This window comes from Furipterus horrens, unplaced genomic scaffold (assembly GCF_987537825.1).
Source record: "Furipterus horrens unplaced genomic scaffold, mFurHor1.1.pri manual_scaffold_5, whole genome shotgun sequence".
In the NCBI taxonomy this organism is placed as follows: Eukaryota; Metazoa; Chordata; class Mammalia; order Chiroptera; family Furipteridae; genus Furipterus; species Furipterus horrens.
The window spans coordinates 177,937,195-177,954,436 of NW_028327175.1; the positions used below are offsets into that span (position 1 = coordinate 177,937,195).

Here is a 17,242-nt window from a genome sequence, read left to right on the forward strand (position 1 = left end):
ACATTTTAAGGCAACTTCACTGAAATAATAAGTAAACAATGGGTAATTTTTCTTTCTCAGCTGAGATGAGCTTGAGGTCATTTTCAACTCAGATTCAGTGATTTTTTTAAGTTGATAGGAATCTCAGTAATTTGAAGGCAGATCAAGTCCAATTTTGTATGGAATCTTCTCCCACTGATAACGCGAAACAACAAATTCTCAACAAATTTTATCCCAGGATGCCTGTGGCTGTGAGCCAGACTGAGGTGGTTTGGTGTGTGTTTTGGGGGTGGTGCTGGAAGACTGTCCTGCTCTGCATTTTGTTCGCAGGACCAGCTGGGTTTTGAGGGCAAGGTGTGAATGTGGAGTAGAAAAGGGGCTATGGGAAGAGATATGAGTGAGTCTGAAACTGAGAACCAATCTCAGCAGGTCAAGGGGACTCAGTGGGTGTGAAGGGCAGAAACTGTTTAGTAAGACCACACATCACCCCTCCTTGGTGGTGTAAGAAACTGAGACCAAGATAGGGAATGTGAGCTACTGACACTGGCCTGCAAATCCGTAACTGCAGCTAAAAGAACATGCTAAAAGGCAAAGAATGGTAAGGAGAGGGTTTAGAAGCCAGGCCAATCACAGTGCAGGCTTCATATGTATCTGCTAAATGACCAAATGAATGAACAATGTGCTCTTTCAGCTAATCTTTTCAAGAAGTGTATTCATGTTGACAGCCTTCATCTACTGAATGCCTACAGCAGACCTGAGCCTGCTGCTTCATGTCACTCTAATTGGCACCCTGCACAGGTGGTGTATGTTAGTCATGGAAAGGGAGACTCACAGCAGTGAATGGCACTGACCAGTGTCTTCCAGGTTTAGTGGGGGTCTAAGGCCTATCTTAAAAAATGGTTGAGAGAATAAAATACACCCTGCCTTATGTGATTAATAAGTGACAGAGCCAAGATTTAAACCTCATTCATCTCTTCCCATAGCCCCCTCCTTACCCCCAACACTCTCATCCTAAGATCAATATCCTTTCTATCACCATCAGTTTAAAATAAAATTAAACGGTCAAATAAAACTTAAGAGTATTTGCTTTACTAAAAAGACTAAGTATAAAGGCTAGAAGATTTTCAAAAAGATAAAATAGTGTGTTGGGTTAATATTAACTAAAGTAACATGCTAGAACAGTAACAGTAAGGAAAAGGATACACTGGAGCAGGTAGGGGATGGCACCCCACACACAGAGGCCAGGGAGGGAGGAAGGACAGCGCCACAGGCTGACCCTACCATCCCTCCAAGCAGGTCCTCTGAAGGTGGCCAGAACCCTGAAGTCCTAACATTTTTAGCCTAGAAAAATACCTAGCTTCAGCCCCTGCACAGTGGGCCAGGCTCAGCATTTGCTGAGTTGGGGTTTCAGCTGGCTGCCTGAGGGCAACCGGAGCACACTGACCCTGAGCTCTTCCTCCCCCAACCCCCATGCTCAACAGTTCCTGCCTGTTGAAGGGTCTGGCTCAAATCACCTCCCAGCTGAATTCAGATGAGCCAGGCCCTGCCTTGGGGTTCCTGGCTCCAGTCCCAAAGCAGTTATCCGCACATCTCCTTGCCTTGTCCCAATTTCAAGTCAGTTTCAAAAGGCCTTTGTTGCTCAGAGAATGTGACAGATATTTTCATGCAGAGAGCTGGTGGCCAGAAGGCTTTGGTGTTATGAATTTATATGGCATCTTTCCAGTCAAGACCGCACAGAGCTAATTAATGGAGTTACCGCCTCCCTAGGGGCCATTAAATTCATTTTATGGCTTAATTAAGAACAGCTGCATTAATTTTATGAATGAGCAAAAGGAGGTGCCAACCAATGAATTCCCATGGGCATTTCACTGGCTGGGAGTTAGGAGTGCCTGGCCTGGTATCCTTAGGCACATCATTCTGCCTCCCAGTATCTCTGCTTTTCTGGACATAGCTGGGCTAATGATGCCTGTCTCGTTTATCTCCCTATATTTTTGCAAATATAAAAATGAGAATGTGAAGGCCAAAGTGCCTCAGGGACTTGGATGCCAGGACTTGCTGAAGTCCTAGCTCCTCTTTTCACTTGAGGGTCCTACCTGTCAACATCAGGAAAGCCTGGCAGGCAGTAAAAGTGAGATCTCCTTCAGAAGGCAGGAACCCTCTTTCTCAACCATGTCTCAGGGTCAGGCACCATGGCACGCACTGTTCTTTCATTCGTTCTCCCACAACTCGGTGCTATTTCTTTCTGTATCTCCATTTGACTGATGAGAACTGTTACTCTGAGGAGGAAATGACTTGCCCAGGTCATGTTGTGGGCTTCCCTGCTGAGCACTGCAGGCCTCTCTTGCTCCGTGCTTAGCTTCTTTCCATGACTTCCACCTATTTTGAGTTCAAGGAGCATAATAGGTAATCCTTTCAGCCATGAAATTCTTGGCAAGTCACCTACTTCTGTGGATCCTCAATTTCCTTACATGTTAATAAGTTTGATCAGAATCTCACCCCCACACACCTCAGCGGTAGATAGGAATGCACTTTGAAGCAGTACAGGCCACTCACTCAGGGTTCTCTTATCTTTAAGGGGGCCACAACTGAGTCTTTCCAGAATGGCCGCAGTCCTGGGGCCAAGGCTGAAAGCAACAGCATTGTGAAGGGTCTGCAGGCTCCTGCTAAGTCACATCCCATTCGGAAACAGTTAAAGGTGTTCCTGCAGCTACTGTTGAAGGAGCTCTTGGTTGCAGCTCCCAGTCCCAAGCAGTGGCTGCCTCTGGAGGTGCTGCTGGAGGTGAGTGCACAAGGCCTGCTGGGCTGTCTGCAAGGGCAGGGTATGTGCAGGGAGACTTCAGGGTTGATCCCTTGTGAGAGCTGACTCCAAGTCTAGAACACCTCCTGGGACTTTAGTGATGTGGTGGGAGGGAGTCCTCTAGGAACTGCAGGCCCTGAAAGAGCAGGGAGCATACCATCAGTGAGTGAAGAGATGAACGAGGGCAGATCTTAATCAGGTTCCTAGAAGTAGAACCTGATGCAGGGATTATAGAGAAGTGATTTATTAGGGGGTGTGCTCTCAAGGAAGGCAGCAAAGGGACACAAGGAAGATGAGGGAGAAGCTAGCCAGAAAATAATCTCAGTCACAGCCTGGTCCCAGGGAGAGCACAAGTATGCTACTTGCATCCCAGACTTGGCGCCACCTTAAGGCATCTGCCAGGCGGTCATTGTCTGTGGGCCACCCCCACTTGCTTCTCACCCCAGGAAGTGGGCATCACTTTCTGGGTGAGACAACTTGGTCAGCAGAAGTCAGTGACTTACAGAAGGGGCAGGTATGAGCTATTGGCAGCCCACACTCCCAGAAGCTGTGGTATCAGCATACAAGCCAGGCAAGAGGACCCAGTAGGCATTGAATGGATATGATGGCCATATAGCTACTATTTCAGTTCCGGGTGTACTTCCAGGCTTCTCCAGACAATGCCACCAGTCAACAGAAGCGAGATTTCCAGTCTGAGATCCTGCTCTCCACCATGGAAATATTTCACGTGATGAGTGGAGTTAACATGTCAGTGCTCAGAGGTGAGTGGGGGTGGCTTGCTTCTTACTTTTATGACATAGAGCTGCTGACAGCTGAGTAGGAAAGCCAGCATGCCCACAAGCCATGAACCCAGTGTCCTAAAGGAGGCCTGAGTCTTAGTGCTGCAGGATGCTCTGGGAGCCATGGAAAGATGCTCTGCACATATCTGTAGTAAGAGCTCACTTGCACTGCCTGGAGGCCCCAGGGAAGGCCTGCTTGCTTCTTTCCATGACACCTCTGCCATTGTTGGGACACTTGGAGAGAGAAAGTCCTTCTGCCCTCTGAGATAAAACAAGTTCTCCTCTACCTTCAGTAGAAGTGTGTCCTTTTCCCATGAGGGAAGTCAAGATGTCAAGTGGAAATCAGTGTTCTTCTGCTCAGCATCTTATTCTTTGCACATATGCCTGGGCACAACAAATGTTTCTTAAATAAATGAAACTGGATAAAAACATTGCCATTTCCCCTCAGAAGTTCGGACTGATGCTTCATTCAGAAGACTGAGTTACAGGGCAGATGTACCTTCCCAGTAAGATTAAACAAAGTCCTTTCTGTGGTTTCTGAGCCATTAAATCCTTAGTGATACAATTCATCTTCTGAACTCCTCCTTGACCAACAACACAGAAATCCTGACTATTGGACTATCTGAAGTGTGGCAGCACAGAGTGGTGGAAAGTGGGAGCTTGGGAATCCTAGTTCTGATCTTGGCTTTGTCACTGGATGGGGGTGTGACTGTGGACAGGTGCCTGAACCTGTCAGTGAGGACAACAACCGTGGCTAACTCAGAAGGTTGTTATTAGGATTAGCTGAGATCATAGCATCCACGTCTGGGACAGATAATCCACATCACAGCTTTATCCTTTCACTTGTATAGCAGCAGGGCCTCAGGTCACCATGACAGTCTTCCTATTTATTTTATGTCTTAATTTTCCTCTACCCTCATTTCAAATGGCCACTGGAAAAAGTAGTGCTCCACACTTACTTCCTCTCCACTTGGTTTATATAATTGACTAGATTGTTCAAGGCCAATTTATTTTGAATAAATGGGTCTTCATTGGGTACCTGTGTATTAAGACCCCATCTTCAGAGCAATGGGGAATAGAGGGATATAATGGATTATAAAGAGGTGAGTGAAATGTAATTGGTTACCAAGAGGGATTGGAGACTATTGTGGAAAGAAGACAATTCAGACTCTGAAGATTTCTCAAACTCAATCTGTTTCCTCTCTCCACCTTAGGCAGTAAAGAGCCTCAGCCTAACACAGAAGCTGCTACTTCTTGTTCACTCACAAACATCTCCCACTTCACCCAGAAGCTGGTAGAGAAACTGTACAGTGGGATGTTCTCAGCAGACCCCAGACACATCCTTCTCTTCATCACTGAACACATCATGGTGGTAAGAACCCCAGGCTGGCCATGGTAATATGGAAAGTCCTGTTGACCAACCAAGAGTCTGTATGACATGCTGCTGGCTATGCAGTTGGTCTATACTGACCTGCTGTCCTTCCTGGAAGCATGGGTGGAAGGAAGAGAACCTTTATGACCCAGGCAGTATTGGTGACTATTAAGTGCCTTGCAGAGCTCTCACCTCAGGCCCCCTGAGTTCCACCTCAGTGGTCGGGAGCCACGGTCCCCTGTACCAACACCTGAGCTCTGTGCCCTTCTACACATCTCCTTTAGGTTTTTATAATGATTGTTAGTTTAATCTTAATTGTTGTTATTCTTCATCAGCAAAGAAAGAGCTAAAAAGATCTTCATCTCCAAAAGGCCTATTTCATTTTCTTCTTTAGTGTTCACCTCCATTTGTCATGTTTGGGTTAGTCCTATTGTTCTTGCATGTGCTCTGTCTCTTCAAAGGGATCCACAAACATACCCATACATGAAAATACATGCCTAGAGATACACCCTTAGGTATAATTGTGTGTGTACATGTGTAAATATTCTTTACTGTAAATGTAAATATACACACAATACAATCATACAATCTCAAAATTCTAGAGTTGAACCATTTTTATCTTTTCTGGTCTTTGTCTCCCATTTTATTCTGGAGACTTTTTACATTAAGTGGCCTTTGCTCTTTCCTTGAAACTTCTCTGCATGAGGAGCTCCCTATGGGACAAGGTGGTCACAGCCACTGGGACACCTGTGATTGTCAAAGAGCACTTTCTCTTACTCAGCTGAACTCTACCTCCAGCAACTCCTGCCAACATCTCTTGATGTATCCTCTGCAGCAGAACCCAGGAGATCCACTGTCCTTCCTCTTCATGCCTCACATGAAGAGTAACATCAGCACCCCAAGCACCCTTCTGTCTGTGAATTTACTGTAGACCCCAGGACAATTCCCAGGGTGATAGTCAGTTTGGTCGACACATAGTCCCAGGCAAGCCTAAAAATAATGTAGTCAGAGGCTTTCAAGAAAAACTTTAAGAGGCGAGAAATATCTCTTGTCAACTCTGAGAAGATTAAACTCAGATACTTGGGAAGTTGTATTGAGAATGAAAGTAGGTGCTAAGGTCCTGATTTCATTCAGGCAGCTACCACAGAATAACATGGCCTGTGGGGCTTAACAACATTTACTTTTCGTAGTGCTGGAGGCTGGGAAGTCCAAGATCAAGGTACTGGCAGAACCAGTGTCTGGTGAGGGATCTCTTCCTGGTTTGCAGTTGGCCACCTTCTTATTGTATCTTCATATATGGAGAGAGAGGAAAAAGTCTCTCCCTGATCTCTTCCATATAAGAATACCATCCTGGGGATTCTATTTTCATGACCTAATTACTTCCCAAAAACCCTATCTCCAAATACCATTGCATTGGGCATTAGAGTTTCAACATACGAAATTTGGGAGAGAACACATACATTAGGCTATCACAGCTTCCAGTGGTCAAAGGAAAAACTCAGAGATATTACTAAAAAGTGGGTGCCTACTGTGGCTGATGTGCCTTTGGGGTACAGTTCTACCCACATTTGCCATCCTTCTCTCCTGCTTGTGACTCAGTTTGAAAGATGTGACTGATCCGAGGAGCAGGAGAAGACAGTAATTAAACAAAATCACAAATTACAGCAGATTTAAATAAAACTAACTTCATTAGTATAAATACAGTACCCATAAAATTCTAAGAGAGAAATCTATAACTAATAAATGATCTTTCTATTAGATTGACAAGTGTTGCATGTAATTTTTGTCCCATGGATTCTTTTTGATGAAGCCAAATAAATAGATGGATCAATTAGTGTTAAGACTATAAATCAGGACTTTCTGCCTTCCCCATCTAAGATTCTCATGTGCTAAAATTCATTGGACTCCCGTCTCATTTAGATGCTATGGTGATTAAGAGGATGGTTCAAGTGTCTGGTGTGAGTTCAACCCTTGCTGACCAGTTAACCTCTTTGACCCTCATCCTCCTTATCTAAAGTGAGATAACCTTAGTGCCTACTTAATCATGTTGTTAGGATGCTTAAGTGAGACAATATATGTAATTTGATGCAAAAATGCTTGATACATGGAATATTGTAAAACACTGTACAATTAGGAACATATTTTTTAATTAGACACTATTAATAACATGTTCCTATACACTGAAGGTCAACCATCTTACCTATATTTCAGAAATCTTTAGTTCCCCTGTCTACTTTCTATAATATGACTGTGGTAAATTCAAAAATTTTACACTAATTTTTGGTAACTCCAACAATTTTAATAACTTTTATTGATCATTCACTTAAGTAGAAGCTCAAAGGAAGAGAAAATTGTCCCATTTGAATTTTAGATCATGCCACTTTTTGAAATACAGAAAAGACTGAGATTGTATACTTTTCACAGTTAACTGGGTTAGTTCTAAAATTGTAAAATGTTCACAAGTATGTTTGTGTATGTGTGTGTTTATTTTATGACACAGGTCATCGAGAATGCCTCTTCACAAAAGGACACTGTCATCAGTGCTTTATATAGCAGTTTAAATAAAGTTATTCTTTATTGCCTCTCCAAGCCACAGCAGTCTCTCTCCGAATGTCTCAGCCTTCTCAGCATCCTGGACTTCCTACAGGAACACTGGGACATTATTCTTGCCACCTATAACTCCAACACCAGCTTCCTGCTGTGTCTCATGCATTGTCTGTTTCTGCTCAGTGAAAGGAGGTAAAAGTGGCTAACTTGTCTGTTTCCTTGCCCACCAGTAGTCAATGTAGAACAGAACTTTTGAGATGGACAGTTGATTGAGGTCAATATAAATGATAGAATCCTTTTGTTTATCTGGTTTTCCAAGTTATGCACTATGTTTGATAATATGGTAAGTCTTCCTCAAACCTGTCCATATGACTGAGCATCTAGAATCATCATAAAATGATAATTTACCCAATTTCCACAATTCTCAGTTTGAAAGATTCTGCATTGGTATAATTTTGGGGGTAGAAAGCTCCCACACTTAATATTTATATTGATTTTCTGATGCAGGCAGACTTCAGAAATATTAACATTTGATAAATACAACCATAGAACTGAAAACCATGTAAAATAAATGATATGCAACCAGGAATAATTTTGCTTACAGAAAAATATATAGACAATTTATGATACAAAGTAACATCTATAAGTACACTTGTGTAAGAAATACTAATAACAAAATTTCACCCCATTTAAATCATTTTCTTGAAGTTCAAAGTTTGAAAATACGTTACATTTCTCTGTGTGTGTGTACTTTCCCTATCTGGGTGTGGCAGTGTGCATACATCATGCATCCCCAGGGCCTTGGTGTTATATTGCCTGCAAATATTATCTCATTTATAGAGAGCCATGCTGAGTGAAAAGGAAGAGAAGACGATGGGATAATTTTATTTATCCTAGTACAAATTATGTCTGATTCATAGGAAAAAAAATTCCCCAAATCCTGTCAAGTTGACAAGTAAACATTAAAAAGCACTAGAGTTACTCTCTGGGAAGCACCAGAAAAGTACTCCTAGCCTCCTAGCCAGAGGAGGCATTTGCCTTTTTTTAAAAAAAACATTTATTTATTTATTTATTTGTTTGTTTGTTTATTTATTTTATTTTTAGAGAGAGGGGAAAGGAGAAAGAGAGGGAGAGAAACATCACTGTGTGGTTGCCTCTCACTCGCGCCCCCAACTGGGGACCTGAAGTGCAACCTAGTAATGTGCCAACTGGGAATCGAACCAGCGACACTTAGCTCGCAGGCTGACGCTCAACAGGCATTTGCCTTTTTATTTGTTTGAAGTAAAAGAATCCATCTTCAGTGTATGGATTAAATTGGGAGGGTCTTACTTTTCTGTTTCAAGAGTTAGGTCCTATCCATACTAAAAGCAAAGGGAAAGAACAGAATGCCAATTGGTTTGTGTGCTTAAAGTTCCTCCCTCATCATATTCCTCCATTTAGAAAAATGGAGTCCAAAATCCAAAGGGGCTTCATGCTAGAAATTTCAAGAATGGATATACTCTTAGGCTGCTATACTTTTTTATTTTCTTGTTTGTCACTAGTTTGGTTCAATCACAAACATGTACTGAGTGTATATTCTGCTTGGTTGACTGAGGGAGCCCAGAGAAGAGGGCACATATATATTAACATGACTGGGAGCCCACAGAGCACACAGTTCATGGGGAACCTAATATGTAAACCACTGCACCCCACTTAGAACCAACTACAAGATGTGTGGGCCCTAGAAAAGTTCAAATGTAGGTCTCTTATTCAAAAATTACTATGAATTTCAAGACAATAACTGAAGAGTCCAAGTATGTGCCCTTTCTGAGAATGGACCCTGTAACACTGCACAGGTTGCAGGCTCATGAAGCTGGCCCTGGCCCCATTCTAGGCACGGTGAGATTCATGCCAAACAAAGGCAGCGTTCAGTGCTTCGGAAGTCCGCAAATGACTGATTCTAATGATAGGGAAACCAGGAGAGTGTTCAGGAGGTCTGCTGGGAGGATGGATTAGATTTAATAAGATAGGAATTAAAAAAAAAGTTTTTTTTTTCTATTTTCCAGAATGCTGTTATATAGTATCTGTCACAGAAGGTGTCATTAAATTGTTTATTTGAACTTGCTTAGACAGTTTTTCCATATTGATGTGTACTGAATTTGGAGGATGATCATTTGTAATAAAGAACAATGACATACGAAGAAATTGGATTTTATAATGAAAAATCTCTTGTCTACTAGTTATCCAGAAGGATTTGGATTTGAACCCAAGCCTAAAATGACTCCTTATCATCAAGTGTTTCTTTCTCCAAATGAAGAAGTGAGAGAAAAAAGAGTGGATGCCTTCCCAAGTTTGAGTGATGGTACATTTTATTTGTTGTTTACTTTGGGGAAGTAGATGGACACTGACGTGATTACTGCTAGGGTTGCATTCTTCAGTTTCTCTTTTCCAAGATGAGGAAACAAATACTACTAAGGAGATACCCAAAGGGCAGAAAAAACCTAGAAAATCCCAGAATGATATAGTGGTACAGCAAAGTAACCTAATGAGAATAAAATTGGAGTGATCTTTCCATATTAAACATGGAATGGGGTGATGGATGAATGGAAGAAGAGAGAGCTCTGTGGGACTTGGTTAGACTAAGAACTTGGTGTTCTTGCCAGAATTCCAGAGGACCTCACTGTAAGTTGAGACTACCTCTCACTTGGTCTCTTGAATTTTCCTTTGGACCACTAGATACCATCTCAGTGTAAGCCATTATATAGCTGTCCCTTCAGCTTTCTTTTCTAGAAAATAGGAGTAGATTAAAAAAACTCATTTGTTTCTGTAAAATATTTAGCTTAAAAGAGTAAAATATTTGGCTAATATCAAGTCAAAGGGATTGGCAATTTAAAAAAAAAAAATATATATATAGCATTTGGACCCATGTATTTGAAAGATTGCTCTCTCTTGGTCCAAGAGGCTTCAGCAGACCTTCTTCTACCACTTTGGTTTGCTGCTACTTACCATGTAAAATTTGTAATACTGCATGGTAAGCATGAGAGCCTGTTTTCTAGTCATATAGGTACTCAAAGCCTATGTGAATGGACAGTATTGATTACAACACGAACATTATTAGCATTTGGGGACTTAGGTGGTAGAGTGGACTGAGCAATGTCCATCCTTCTAGGGTGAATAAACAGACTATAGAGGCTGGTACCAAAGGAGGGGGAACCACAGTGGTCCAAGATCAGAGGGAATTTAGGCACTAATCATGGGATTATCATTGTGGGGCACAGCAGATAGAAAGGCTTGGTAGATTTGTCCCTATCTTGGCAAATGCAGGGCAGTGAGCTGGGTGGCTGATGGGAAGCTTGATCCAGTGCCAGGAAACAGTACTGGATTGGGTTCTGGTCCCATGGGTGCACTCTTAGTTTTGGTCCATTCCTCTGAGGGGCTAACAAAAAAGATAGGTTCAGGAGGAGCTTTTGGGGGGGGGGAAGCTATTTGGTTGCCTAGGGCTCTTACAAGTATCTCTCTGTGGGGTATCTAACAGAATTGAGAGGTGAGAGAAAGTTGCCTAACCCCATCAATCATGATTTCTAACTCTGGACATGTGAGGCAGGCAAGATTTGGTGGTGGGCAGTTAGAAGCAGGGAAAAAGCCAGCTCACATAGATGTTGGTAACACAGAAAAACTAGATGGTGTTCAAAAAGGATATCAGTGAAAGCAGTCACAACATGCCATCTCCCAGCTTCTCTGGGAGGAGCATAGAGGCCGTCCTGATCATGCAATGTGCTCTTTCTCTCAGTTCAGCACAGCATCCAGAAGACAGTGCAGACACTCTGGCAGCAGCTCACGACACAGAGGCGGCAGGAGCTGGAGGATGCCTTCAAGATCGATCTCTCTATAAAACCTGGAGAGAAAGAAGTGAAGATTGAAGAGGTCACCCCCCTCTGGGAGGAGACAATGCTCAAGGCCTGGCAGCATTACCTAGGTCTCTGTCCACTTGGCTCCAGGGAACAGAACTTCTAGGTCTTATAGAGTGAGACTTTCCCAAGATTCCACACATGGCCCAGAGCCTTTTCACCCAGAGCTTCTGTCTCATTCCTATGGGGGTGGAATTTACATCATTGAGACCTCATGAATCTTTGCTCACAAAGAATAAATGCTGCTTTGCATCTTAGGTGAAAGGAGGCCAGAGGTGTCAACCAAGCAAGCAGAATTTAGAAACTTCTTAGAGTGAAGGGCCACAATGTCAGGGCTCCATCCCGGGTTCTTGAGCTTGGGATTCTAGGTTCTGCCCTGATATTAACCTACCACCTTTGAATCCTTGCACCAAGTAATGCAGTGACTAGGAGCCTCAGTTTCCTTCTGTTCCAAGAGAAAGTCTTTATCCCATAGATATTAGTGTCCTTTGCACTGTATCAATGACTCAACATTTTACCCTCATATTGGTGAATGCAGCTGTGAGAATGATGTTTTAATTTTGTTTTTAAAGAGGTCATTGCTGTCAAATTATGGCTCATATACTTGCAAGTCTTTCAGCATCACAAAATTCTCAGTTATTTGAGAGTCAGTTATTTCTATCTATATTGTCCCAGACTATTAATCAATATAGCACATTTTATTTCCTTGGTTTCCCAAATTAGCCCTCACAAATATGTATCTACATACATGTACAATTTGAACTCAAGATGTCATATTCCATTTCAGGGAAAAGTTCAATAAAATAGGACATCTATACTTTTATGTGAGGAGGGGACCCAAAAATCCAGAATTTATTTATAAAAGATTATATATTTATTCTTATATGTTTAAACTTCAGTCACCTTCAAAGTACTCTCCATCTGATGCAACACACCTACTGAGATACTCAAAACAATTTTTGAACTCAACAATTTTGATGCCTTTTAGTGCTTCTGCCATTTTTTTGCTTGACCTCTTCCACATCAGCAAAATGTTTCCCTTTGAGGACTTTTTCATCCAGAGAAACAAAAAACAAGTCTCCTGGGGCAAGATATGATGAATAGGGAGGGTGAGGCCTGGGGGTCATGCTGTTTTTGGTCAAAAACTTCTGAACACTCAGTGTGGTGTGGGTGGGTACATTTGTAAATCATCTGTTATGAAATGGGCAAACAAACGCTTTGAGAGTGGTCAAAAAAAAAATTCACTGAAGTCAATTGCAGCCTCTCACAATAATGCCAGCTGGTACACTGATACAGATGGGTTCCTAGAACAGTCACCTAGCAGAGAAAGCCTGTACTACAAAGGGCCCACCCTACAGAAGGTAATTCCATTTTGGGGGGGCATCCCCCCTCATATATACATACAGGAATAAATGGTGAGATGGATCTTAAATTTACAAATGGCTCTCTTTTTGCAACAACTTAATTTTGCAAACTTTCTCTATTTCAGGGCCTGTGTTTTAAGCACATAATCCTATTTACTCTCCATGACACCACAGTGAGGTTGGACACTGTTATTTTCATTTTATTGGATGGGAACACTGAAGCTTAGGAACTTTAGCTAACTTGTCCAATAGTCAGTGAGCTGTGGAGCTAAGAGTCTAAGCCAGGCTGAGTGACCTGGGAACTCATATTACATTTTGTAGTCCAAAGAAGGCAATATGAGCTGGTAGCCTGGAGTATTTCCCTTATTGGAGGCAGGCACACTGGGCTCAAGCCTCTGGCTGGCCATTTGAAAACCAAGCCAGCTCTAGAAATAGTGTGTTCTCCTCTCATTTTCTCTTCTGACAGTTTTTGCTTTCTTGTCCCCAGCATCTGAGAAGAAATCTCTGGCTAGTCGCTCGAATGTCGGACACCACAGCAAAGTCACTTCGTGGAGTGGAAGCTTGTCCTCAGCCATGAGGCTGATCCCTGGGTGGCAGGCCAAGGACCCTGAGTGTAAGACAGAGGTAAGCCCAGAGCTCTTTTCCTTAGAGAAGCATCAGGCATTTTCTTCAAACCCCCTGAGTCATGTCTTCTCTCTGTTGTCACTAGACAACTCTAATTCCATATTATTCTGAGCTTTCTTAGGTATGCATGTGGCTTCCCAATTGAAGATACATCTAGGGGATCCAGGTCTTAAGCTAGCTTTAACTTGAAGTGAAATTGGGCTCCCCTTGAATGCCAAGAGCAGGTGCTCCTTATGGCATTAAAAACCAAACCGATTCTTGACCCATTCTCCTTTTGAGTCAGGTGTGCTCAGGAGCACTAGCCCATAACTCAGTAGGAGCTAGGTGTGTGGGCTCAGCAAAGGGGGAAGAAATGTCGGTGCTATTACTGGGATATGTAGTGTTAGATCCTCTTGATTGGGTGGGGCTAAGACATTGGGGTTTTCTAATTCATTTCTCTAAAACTGTATAACAAATGATCCTAAAACTTACTGGCACCAACAATTTTTTTTTGTGATCATGGATACTGCAGTAAGGAATTTGGAGCATATCAGATTTGGGGGCATGTCTCTACTCTGTGACGTCTGGGCCTTTTCTAGAATCATTGGAAGGATTTTTTACTCCTGCATCTGGAAGTTGCTGCTGACTTTAGTATGAGACCTTAGCTGAGAGTATTGATCAGAACACCTACACACAGCTTCTCCACGTGTCCTGGGCTTCTTTACAACCTGGTGATGGGACTTCAAGGACCAGTTTCCCCAGGGAGGGGAAATGAAAGAGAGAGAGAGAGATAGTGAGAGAGAGAGAGTGTGAGAGACAGAAAGACAGAGAGACAGAGAGAGAGAACCAGGCAGAAGCCACATTGCCTTGCCTTCCATGATCTTGCTTTGGGAAGCTATGTAGCATCACTTCTGTTGTGTTCTTTGGGTTGAGATAGGCACAAAATTCTGTCAAGGTTCAAGGACAGGGAAATATAATCTACTTCCTGGGGAGAAAGTGGCAATGTTCTGCAAAAGCATGTAGGCTCTTTGTAGAAAACACAATCTGTCATGTTTTAATGTTGGGGTCACTGACTTATCTTCAGAGGCAGACTATGATCATTGAATGGACATGGCTTTAGGGTCAGGAGGCCTTGGGCTGTTTACTCAGCTTTGCTCAGTCTTTATCTCCTTACCCTCACACTGGGACAAGTAACTGTGCGAAACTGTGGGAAAAGGCTCCCCAGGGAGATAGAGTAGATGGTTGATAGACACATCATACAATTTGAACTCTCTGCCCATTTAATTTGTGAAAGTGAGCTTGACTCCAAATCTTACCCATTCAGAATCTGGGCCCTGCTGTCCCTGTGTGTCCACTGTGGTCAGTGACTAATAGGGAGAGGCCCTGTCATCAGATACTGGGGAGAGGAGAGGAATAAAGGGATTCCTGTAACCACCAGGCAGCCAAGGTTAGGAGTGTTTCTTTGTTCTAAACTTCCAAAACAAGAGGTCTCAGGACATATGGAGAAAAAGCCTAACCATAGAAGGCTCTGGGTTGGCTGGCCTCCTCGTTCAGACCCAGGGTAGGCTGTGTCCTGATCACTTGGGCTTGTGGAAGACACTGCTCAGTAAGTATGTGGACAGACTCACTTGCTAACTGAGTGTGTGATTAACTTATATTTTGTATCAGCTGCACCACACAGCTATTGGAAGCTCCATTTTATAGATTGGAAAATGAATCTTAAAAAAAGTCAAGGGCTTTGCATCCAGAAAGTGGCAGAGTAAAGGTATTATTTCCCACTGCCATACATGACTTTGGTCTTTCATAACCTCTCAGAGCCTTGATTCCTGAACATACAAGTGGGAATGTTCTCTGTTTACACTAGAATATGTTGAAACACTTGGAAACTGCAAGTGCTTTAGAAATAGAAAACAGTTTACAAAATTCTATTTTACCGTATAACTTTCTTTACCAAGGGAAAGATCATTCCACACAAGGTGTTGCTGCACTGATCCCTGGTTGCTGGATCATCCCTACTTGCCCAAGCACTTGCCTTTGACCAATGCCATTTGTGTCAGGAGGGATCCTGCCCCTCTCCCCTTGGCTTCACTCTGGAGTTTCTACTCCTTGACCAACTCAGTACTGTCCCTGGGAGGTCAGGTCTGTCTGTCTTGGAGCTAGGGAAGGGACGGCTGGAATGCTGGTCATGGACATGCATTTTATGGGAATCTTGAAGGCTATGGGTGCTGCCTCTTGCCAGTGCCACCCTACCTTCAAGGTCACGGTCACTGGCTCAACTTAGTTGCCTTTGAGTCCTGGGGAGATGGTTTGAGAAACCAGCTCATCTGAAAGAAGCTTGAATAGGATGCAGTATTTGGGGGCATGCAGGTTCACAAATGGTTTGTCACAGTTCACTCTTGACTTATTTAAAGATCTAGAAGAAAGAATTATTGAAATTGGCTCTGTCTTTTTGTGAAGGCAGGCTGCTGAAGATGCTTCTACATCAACTGAGGTCTCATTCATTCATTCATTCAACAAACATTCATTAATTGCTGACTGAATCCTGCTCTAAGCACTGAAGTTATAGAAGAGAGGAAAACTAATCTATTCTCTGCTTTAATGAGGGCTGCCTTCTAGGGGGTGAAGATTAACAATAAATGTAGGGGGTGCTAATTACAATGAGGAAAAATTGAGCAGGGATGTGGGAGAAGATGGCAAAAGAGGTGCCAGGCTGTTCAGGTAGAGGTGGTCAGATGCCCTCTCTGGGAGGAGGTGTGGGAGCAGAGAAACAAGGAAGGACATGCACCTTGTTACTCTTCAGGATAGAGTGGTCAGACAAAGAGGACTGCGAGGCCAAGGCACCGAGGAAGGCATGTGTGGGGGTGTCTGAGGACAGGAATGGCCATTGTGTCTGGACTAAAGTGGAGAGAGGACAGCTGCTGGGGACATCACCCTCAGCTATTATTTCCAGGAAGATCTGTGCTTTCCTATAGAAACTTGTGATCAACATGACTCTGTCACTGCTGTTTCCCTCTTTGATCTGGGCACTCAGGAACTTGGAGAGATAAGCATGGCCCTGGTTTCTTCCTTCCTATTTGAGCCCCACTTGTTTATTCTTAAACATGATTTGTTTATCCTTTCTACAACTTAATAGCCTGTGGATTTTTTAAAGCAAAATTATTTTTGAAACAAAGTGGCTTATGTTTTAATTTTCCTTAGCAGCATTATATTCCAGTACCTCAGTCTGGGTTGGGCACAGTGCCTGTTACATAGAAGGCTCTTAAAGAATGTGTAGAGAACTGCATGGAGCTCCCTGTCCTTTGACTGGGGTGGAGCTCACCAGCCTCAGACCCCACATTTGTCACGCATTCTCACGAGCTGCCTTTGTTGCTAACAGAAGGCACAACTTCTCAGGTACATATGTACACTGAGATGTCATAGGATAAGAGCATCAGCTATTTGCCCTGGGGTCTGTTTAATTATTTTTAAAAATTAATTTTGATTATTACAGCTGATTACACCTCAGTGAGCACTGTAATTGATATTTTCTAATGTATCCCAAGGAACATTTTGTACAACACACTTTTTGTTGTTGAAGGTTAAAGACTCTGTTATTGGTTTTCCCCTAAATATGCCCACATCATTAGTCCCTCCAGTGAGAAGGTCGCCATCTGGAAAGAGCAGCATGGAGACATTATTCAGGCACAAGTGCATGAAATTGGTGTTTCTGCATCTTCTGTCTCTCTTCCGGAAAGGAGAGGCTTATAATTAAAGGAGTTGGTTTTGGAGGAAACATTATTCATTTGGTGTTATTCCTTATCATGTCAGCCTCTGACAGCTCTGTAGCACTGATAAATTATTCCTTTGAGCCAGACACACAGTGTACAAGTCCTAATTCCTTTTATCTACCTTCATATTTAGTATAAAATGTTTTC

General features: G+C 42.8%; 1 protein-coding gene across 1 annotated transcript in view; it reads left to right on the forward strand.

Moving 5' to 3' along the window:
- The window catches only part of WDFY4 (WDFY family member 4), a 350,593-nt gene that overhangs the window by 166,799 nt on the left and 166,552 nt on the right, over nucleotides 1-17,242 (forward strand). Inside the window, exons 33-39 of the mRNA XM_090278357.1 lie at nucleotides 2,555-2,758; nucleotides 3,423-3,537; nucleotides 4,770-4,927; nucleotides 7,428-7,666; nucleotides 9,694-9,815; nucleotides 11,244-11,429; nucleotides 13,213-13,349. Coding sequence (XP_090134483.1) covers nucleotides 2,555-2,758; nucleotides 3,423-3,537; nucleotides 4,770-4,927; nucleotides 7,428-7,666; nucleotides 9,694-9,815; nucleotides 11,244-11,429; nucleotides 13,213-13,349 — 1,161 coding nt within the window. The remainder of the gene's footprint in view (nucleotides 1-2,554; nucleotides 2,759-3,422; nucleotides 3,538-4,769; nucleotides 4,928-7,427; nucleotides 7,667-9,693; nucleotides 9,816-11,243; nucleotides 11,430-13,212; nucleotides 13,350-17,242) is intronic.